Source organism: Phacochoerus africanus, chromosome 13, assembly GCF_016906955.1.
Source record: "Phacochoerus africanus isolate WHEZ1 chromosome 13, ROS_Pafr_v1, whole genome shotgun sequence".
In the NCBI taxonomy this organism is placed as follows: domain Eukaryota; kingdom Metazoa; phylum Chordata; class Mammalia; order Artiodactyla; family Suidae; genus Phacochoerus; species Phacochoerus africanus.
The window spans coordinates 21,823,916-21,831,405 of NC_062556.1; the positions used below are offsets into that span (position 1 = coordinate 21,823,916).

The following is a 7,490-nucleotide window of genomic DNA, read 5'->3' on the forward strand; positions in this document are numbered from 1 at the left end:
GCCCCAATGGGAACTCCTAAAGGTTTCTTAAAAGATCCAAAAATGAGAAAAACAAGGACAATATAATGAATTTTTCACAGAATTAAATGTATTCAACTTAGATTACCCATATTTACAGATTATGTCCTTTCATGAAACAGAAATTATAGACCAAAGTTATGTTTAATTAATTTATTTTGGCCACACTCATGGCATGTGGAATTTCAGAATATTTATTTTTTTAAAATTTATTTATATTTATTATTATTATTATTTTTGCTTTTTAGGGCCACACCTGTGGCATATGGAGGTTCCCAGGCTAAGGGTCTAATCAGAGCTGTAGCCACTGGCAGCAGCCACACCAACACCAGATCCGAGCCGGTCTGCGACCTACGCCACAGCTCATGGCAACGCCAGATCCCTGACTGAGGGAGGCAAGGGATCGAACCTGCACCCTCGGATTCATATCTGATGCACCAGAACAGGAATGCCAGCGGTAGATCCTTTAAGCCACTGTGCAGGGCCAGGGATGGAGCAAGACTAGGGATCAAACCCGAATCCTCATGGATGTTAGCCGGGTTCCATACCTCTGCTGAGACTGGAATTGCTGCAGTTGGACTCAACCTACTTTACCACAGCAGGAACTCCCCCCTAAACCTTTTAACTCAACAAAATTCCATTTTATACTTAGGCTTAGGGAGGCTGACTTTCTCAAGGTCACAGAACTAGTACCAAATAAACCCAAGATTTCAACCTAGGCTGCTTTTTTTTTTTTTTTGCTTTTAGGGCCACACCCACAGCACATGGAGGTTCCCAGGCCAGGGGTCTAATCGGAGCTGTAGCTGCCCGCCTACACCACAGCCACAGCAGCGCCAGATCCTTAACCCACTGAGTGAACCCGCGACCTCATGGTTCCTAATCAGGTTCATTTCCACTGCACCACGATGGGAACTCCAAACCTAGGGTGCTTTGATTTTAACTTTAGTACTCTCTTTCACAGGGCTGTTTATAAAACTTGAGAAAAAGTTTTGACTGAACAAACCTGGAGAAAAGTAGCAGCAATAATGTTTGACAGTGATGTATGGGTGATGGGAATATTTCTGAATAATTGGAAAATGTTGAAATTGAGGAAAATCATTAAATTGTGATATGCCTGGGATAATAATCTGTTCCACTCCCACACCCAGAAACCAACCACCTGGTGGACCACCTCTCAGAAGATATCCACTTGCTTTCAGATCCCCTTCATCCCACTTTTAGCTTTCTCGCAGTTACCCAGTATCTCCTAGGGTGTCCAGTGCAGCCCTAGACGTCATCTCCCAAGAGGGTCCCATTTCCTGGCTCTTTTGCATTATGATTCTTCCATCATCTCAATTCAGTGTCCTGTGCCCTGTTCCTTCACAGGGGGGTGCCCTGTCTTACCCTGGGGAATGCTTTATTGTTGAATCAGGGAAAAACCATTAATGTGTTATAATTGGCCAATTCTTTGATTTACTAGAACAAAATTTTCTGTGAGGGTAGGACTGGATTTAACCTGTTCACAGTTGAGACCTCTGAGCAAAACCCCCTGCTAAGGACAGAGTGGAGCACAAATACATTCGTGGTATGGAACAAGTTCTCCGGTTGCATACTGGCATAAATCTTTGCCTGAAAGGGCATTTTTAAAGTATCTCATAATTGGGTCCAAAGTCCAAATAAAACTTGGGCAGGTGGGGAGCTCCTTTTCCTTTTAATGTTTAACCCTCTGGCACCTGGCATATAATTTCGATCTTAAAGTGACAACATACCCTCTTTTTCAAACGACCTAATTCAAGACCAAGTGCAAACAGAAAAGGTGAAGATTCTAAACCTGTCTTAGGAACCGCAAACTTTCACATACAGGACCAAGCCAAGAGATGGGAAAACTGTGTAAACTCCCGCGACACTTTCCTCCCCCCTCAAGTCTTTTCCTACACACATCCCCCGTGATTATTCCGAAGGGGCAGGCGGGACGACCTGGGTCCCACAACCCGGACTCAGCCCTGCCCCACAAAAGCGTCCGAAAACTCGATGTAGGGGGGCAGCCCTAGGAGAAAACGCTGAAAAGTTCTCCGAGACCCCGGAACTCACTGGAGACGGGTCATAAACCCAGCCCCCCTGCCCTCATCCCCGGGGACAGAGTCGCGGTCTCCCAAAGCCTCAAAGGGACCCTACGTAAATGCAAAGTCCTTCCCAACAGCTGACACTTTGGTTCCCAGAAAGGGTGGGCGCTTGCGCCGGGCGAGGCCTGAGGCGGAAACTTGAAGCCCCACCCAGACCCAGCACCTTCGAGGGCAACCCCGGCGTAGGGAGGGGCAGAGCCCCAGGCACCACTTCCACCACTCAGCGCCCGGAAGCCCTTCCCTCCTCGTAGCCCTTCCCTCCTCGTAGCCCCCCCCCACGCTCCTCCCCCCACCCGCTCCCGCATTTCCCTCTGCCCCGCCCCCCGCCGCACCTCCTTCCCTGCACCGCCCATCCTTGTCCCTCCCGACTTCTCCCCCCTTGGAAGCCCCGAGGGCCCAGCGTAGTGCAAGGCTTTGCAGCCCAAGACCAAGTCGCCGGATGCCCTCCTCCCCTCCCCTCCCCCCGGCTCGCGCTGTGGCCCCACCCCACGCGCCGCTCTGCGTGCCACGTCACCGCTTACGGCGCTTCCGGAGGCGCCGCGGCCGTGACGTAGGGGGACGTGCCCTCTATATGAGGTTGGGGAGCGGCAGAGTCGGCCTTTTCCGCCCGCTCCCCCCTCCCCCCGAGCGCCGCTCCGGCTGCACCGCGCTCGCTCTGAGCTCCCGGTTCCTGCTAAGCTAGCGCCGCCGTCGTCTCCCTCCAGCCGCCATCATGATCATCTACCGGGACCTCATCAGCCGTGAGTGGGGACTGCACTCTTCCCACTGCCGCGCGAAGGGGATGGGGGTCCGGTGGGGGGCGGGGAGACGGCCGCCGTCGCCGTCCTGGGCCTGCGGGACGCCGGCACCCTCCCGGGAGCGAGGAAGGTCGGTGCTTGGCGCGCGCCCTGGGGTTTCGAGCGCCGGGGAAGGGCGGGGGTCGCGTGCGGCCGGCCGGGCGGCGCGGGAAATGGCGCCGGCTCGGGCTTCAGACGCTCGGTTGACTGGCGGGTTTGTGTTCTCGGGCAGATGATGAGATGTTTTCCGACATCTACAAGATCCGGGAGATCGCGGACGGGCTGTGTCTGGAGGTGGAGGGGAAGGTGAGTCGGGCCGGGTCGCGGCGAGGAGGAGGCAAGGCCAGGCAGGCTCGGGTTTCCGCCGCTCCCCCGCCCGAGGTTGTGCAATCCTCTCCGTTGCCTCCTGGCGGAGGAGACGCTCTTTCCGGGCTCGGGTTTTTCTAGAAAAGTGGAGGCGGAGCTGAGTCTGGAAATAGGTCCGCCACTTGGGCGCCCATCCTCCCAGGCGGTCACGGACAGGTTGTCTCCTGTTTGGGAGCCCGAAACCCTCAGCGGTTGCCCTTTTCAACCCGCCTGTCCACGCAAAACTTCCACTCGGTTGTAAACAACCCCCTTCTCGTGCTGGTCAACAAAGAATTGTTAGGGTGTTTTAGGAAATCGAGGGGTCATAAATTTTTTCCCCGTGTTTTCAGCAAGAAACAAGAATCTTTGGTGGAAGGCTGATGGGGTGTATGAGCTGCTTAAATTGTTTTGGTGCCTTTGTGGTAAGGTCGAGGATGTGTTAGCAACTAAACTTTTCCTTAATGCAGATGGTCAGTAGGACAGAGGGTAACATTGATGACTCGCTCATTGGTGGAAATGCCTCCGCTGAAGGGCCCGAGGGCGAAGGTACCGAAAGCACAGTAATCACTGGTGTCGATATTGTCATGAACCATCACCTGCAGGAAACCAGCTTCACAAAGGAAGCCTACAAGAAGTACATCAAAGATTATATGAAGTCGTAAGTGATCTTGGCACATTCTGTTGATGTCTGGAATCCTGTAGGATTTAGGGATCTTCTAACTATGGAGATTTTTTTAGCAAGCAGGCATGGTTGTCAAATACTTATTGATGAGCTCAGAAGGGTGGTTGCTTTTCTATCAAATATGAGCATAACAGGTGCATACAGGTCTGGCTTTACCTTTTCAGAACAGCACTTTGGAAAGAAGCTGACAGGAAATTCAAAGTTGTGAACAGTCGTAAAACATCTCTCCTGTGAGCTAGGAATTTCTTGATTGTGCTCAGTGATAGCTAGTTGCTAGTTTCAGTTTGGAGTTTTTAGAGAAAATTTCTTTTGCTCAGAGCTCTGTAACGAACTTAACCTATCAATAAAATACTTGTTTTAGAATCAAAGGGAAACTCGAAGAACAGAGACCAGAAAGAGTAAAACCTTTTATGACAGGAGCTGCAGAACAAATCAAGCACATCCTTGCTAATTTCAAAAACTATCAGGTAAACAAATGTGTGGATTAAAGGGCTATAGAGTTTAACTTAGAGCAAAAAATGAGTTTGAATGTCTGATGTAATTTAATTGTGGGTATTTTCTTAGCCTTTTGAGCAATTAATACTTGATATATTCAACGCCAGTAGTCTAGCTGGAGAGGGTAGCCTTCCCTACTCCCTCCCCAGACGGCATCTCCCAATTCTTTCTCTAGAATTGCTCAGTTTGACCCCTAAGTGGTTTTCCACTTTGCTTTCTTTTTACAGTTCCATTGGGTCTCATTGCCACTGGAGCTCTTTCTTTCTGTACTGTTGAGGAATGTAAAGAATTCCCTTACTGCCAAGCGAAAGTTTTGCTGTTTTCAAACATCCTGTGTGTGACCCTAACTTTCTTCATAGGGTGTGCATGCTCTCATTGCTAGCCTTACTACATTCCCTGTGGTTGACTGTAAACAGGCTTCTTTGTAGGGCTTGGAATTGGCTGTGTGGGGATGAGAAAGCCTAAAGTGTTTCTGGAGTGCTCTGTACTCTTTATTTTGGCTATTTTAGTACTTTGGGTGAACAGACTGATTAGTGAGCATTTCTCTTAGGCATCAAATCAGAGCCTCTGGTTGCTGAGAGTCTTGATTACATAGTGGTGTTCTGAATCATTCTTTGATTTGTTTTGATACTGCACATTTGTATAATCTAATTCTGGATATTTGTTTGCTTCCTAAGTTCTTTATTGGTGAAAACATGAATCCAGACGGCATGGTTGCTCTGCTGGACTACCGTGAGGATGGTGTGACTCCATATATGATTTTCTTTAAGGATGGCTTAGAAATGGAAAAATGTGTAAGTACAAAGAAGTGGGTTGAAATCAGTAATGTAAAAATGGAGAGAGTATGGGCATAATCCCTTGTTTCATGCCACTGGGACAGTTAGAATGGGTTCTGCAGCAGTCCTTTGAAAATGAGGGTGCAGGTCTTGTTTCTCTTAGGGGATCTAAAGAATGTGATTCACATGTAAAGGATTTTTATGGTATAGAAAAGCTTAGAATGGATCTGCAGAAAACTTAGCATAGATGACATTATAAATAGCTTAAATACTGAGCCTAGAGATCAGAGATAACATATAATCTAAATATTTTAAGTTATTTTAAGGGATAACACCCTATGTTGACGTTCCTTATGGAAATGGCCCATAGAAATCAGACTGCTTTTCTCTTCCTATTTTGCCACACATACTGAGCATTAAAACCCTTTTCAAAGAAACTAGTCTCAATTTACAGTAATTGGCAGGTAGTCTTGATGTTACAAACTTTTAGAAAATACAGTTTAGAGCTGGAAATGAATGTCTCATGCAAGGAGCTCCTGGAGGCATTCATTATCAGAGGCTTCCTTGTAAATTAGGAGTAAGATATATTTAAGGATACACTAAATAGGGTCAGGGGCCCAGTGAACTGGAATGTTTTGCTAAATGAATTATTCAGAATGTCTTGTGTTTAGGTTGGTGGAACAGGGTGGGGCTTTCTCCCAGAATGAAAATCTGATCGGGTAAGGGTGGCTCTGCATCCACTGATAGACCTTGAACAGTCTGCTGTTGTTCTTTCGGTTTGCACTAGGATGCCAAAGCAAGCTCCCTGCGCTTTCTGTCTGCCTTCGTGGCAGCCCAGATTGAATAGGGGAAGACATCCTCAGGCTAGACGTGTTAAGTACTTTCATGGTGGAAAAGGTGTTAATGGAGTCTTGTCTTTACAGTAACAAATTTGGCTGTTGGGATCGGATCTATCACCCGTCGTCATAACTGGCTGGCCACTGCTTTTCATCCACAAAACACCAGGACTTAGACAAGTGGGACTGATGGCATCTTGAGCTCGTTATTTTGACATTGATTTTTCTTTGGAGCGGAGGCATTGTTTTTGAGGAAAAAAAACATGTCATGTAGGTTGTCTAAAAATAAAATGCATTTAAACTCATTTGAGAATGCCTCTTAGTTTAATATGTAATACCTAAATCATGCTGTGTAGCCTTTCTGGAGAAGCTACAACCTGTAGACCACAACTAGAAAGCCTAAGACCATCTTCAGATAACTTCTGCAGTTGAAAACTACTTCCCGGACTTGGAATATAAACAAGAATCAAAATAATTGAGTTGAAGGGAGAGACCATGCTCATAGCAGTGCCAACACCTGAAGTGGATTCCTTACACTTTCATCACCTACAAACGAAGAGATTAACCAAAAGAATAAAAAGACTAATACAGTTGCAAGCAAAGTATTGCCTGAGCTTTTTTATAAAGCAAGTAGAGCCAAGTTCTAGAGAAATCCTGGAATGCTTGTGCCAAACACCTTGGAACAGGGCTGGCAAACTGGGTTGTCTTAACCACCTGTTTCTGTGTGACTAGGGTGGTGCTTACGTTTTAAAGTGGTTGGAAAAATCAAATAGCTTATGGGACATAGAAAGTGTCCAGTTTAATTGGAACACTCAGTGCTTATTCATTTAGGTACTGTCTGGCTTTAACACTGCAGGAAGAGGGTTAAGGGACAGCCCGAAAGGTCTGTACAGGAAATGTTTGCTGGTTCCTGCTTTAAAAGATGAAATTAAGAATGGAATGTGGGATATTTGGTGGGCAGAGGAAAAGGCATCTGCTTTGTTATGTATCAACAAGAATATGAAAATGCATCTATTTGACAGGCCTGGAGCAGTTACTGTCTGCTACTCAGGTTTCCACGACAGATGCAAGAAGAAGGCATCCTCGCGCTTTCTGTCTGTCTGATGGTGGCAGCCCAGATTGAATGGAGGAATACAAGGGGAAATACTTTGCAACTCATAAATCTACCTAAAAGCCTGCTTTAACTCTGAAGAATTGTAAGTTTATTGGAAAAGTACTTGCCTTCTGATGGACTCTACTTGTAAAAGCATATGGGTTAAGTCCAAAGGCAAGCCAGTGCTTTTATGTGGTTCTAAGCCATGTGAACCCAGGGTGCATGCAGTGATTTGGCAGTCTGGAATTTGCCCAGTGACTTAAGTCTGGCTGGGTTCAGAGCCTGTCAAGTGCTAATCGGGTTGTTAGTGCCCCCTGGTGCCTGGTAAGTGCAAACCCAAATTCTAAAAACCGCAGTCATGCTGAGG

General features: G+C 47.1%; 1 protein-coding gene and 2 non-coding genes across 3 annotated transcripts; all 3 read left to right on the plus strand.

The window, feature by feature from the left end:
• Positions 1–2,672: 2,672 nt before the first annotated feature.
• Positions 2,673–6,627, plus strand: TPT1 (tumor protein, translationally-controlled 1). Its single transcript, XM_047756058.1, has 6 exons — positions 2,673–2,860; positions 3,129–3,202; positions 3,709–3,899; positions 4,285–4,390; positions 5,096–5,212; positions 6,118–6,627. Exons 1-6 carry the CDS (start codon positions 2,833–2,835, stop codon positions 6,118–6,120), a joined length of 519 nt encoding a protein of 172 aa, XP_047612014.1. The 5' UTR covers positions 2,673–2,832; the 3' UTR covers positions 6,121–6,627.
• On the plus strand, positions 5,926–6,053 carry LOC125113695 (small nucleolar RNA SNORA31). The gene has a single exon (XR_007131557.1). It is a non-coding gene; the product is annotated as a small nucleolar RNA SNORA31 (small nucleolar RNA).
• A 408-nt stretch (positions 6,628–7,035) lies between the features above and the next one.
• Positions 7,036–7,169, plus strand: LOC125113696 (small nucleolar RNA SNORA31). Its single transcript, XR_007131558.1, has one exon. It is a non-coding gene; the product is annotated as a small nucleolar RNA SNORA31 (small nucleolar RNA).
• The last annotated feature ends 321 nt before the right edge of the window (positions 7,170–7,490 follow it).

Bases quoted from the DNA above. Each gene is read 5' to 3' on its own strand.
- TPT1 (XM_047756058.1), top strand. From the start codon at position 2,833: ATGATCATCTACCGGGACCTCATCAGCC. The intron at 3,203-3,708 runs GTGAGTCGGGCC...TCCTTAATGCAG, and splicing joins GTCTGGAGGTGGAGGGGAAG to ATGGTCAGTAGGACAGAGGG. The intron at 3,900-4,284 runs GTAAGTGATCTT...TACTTGTTTTAG, and splicing joins ATCAAAGATTATATGAAGTC to AATCAAAGGGAAACTCGAAG.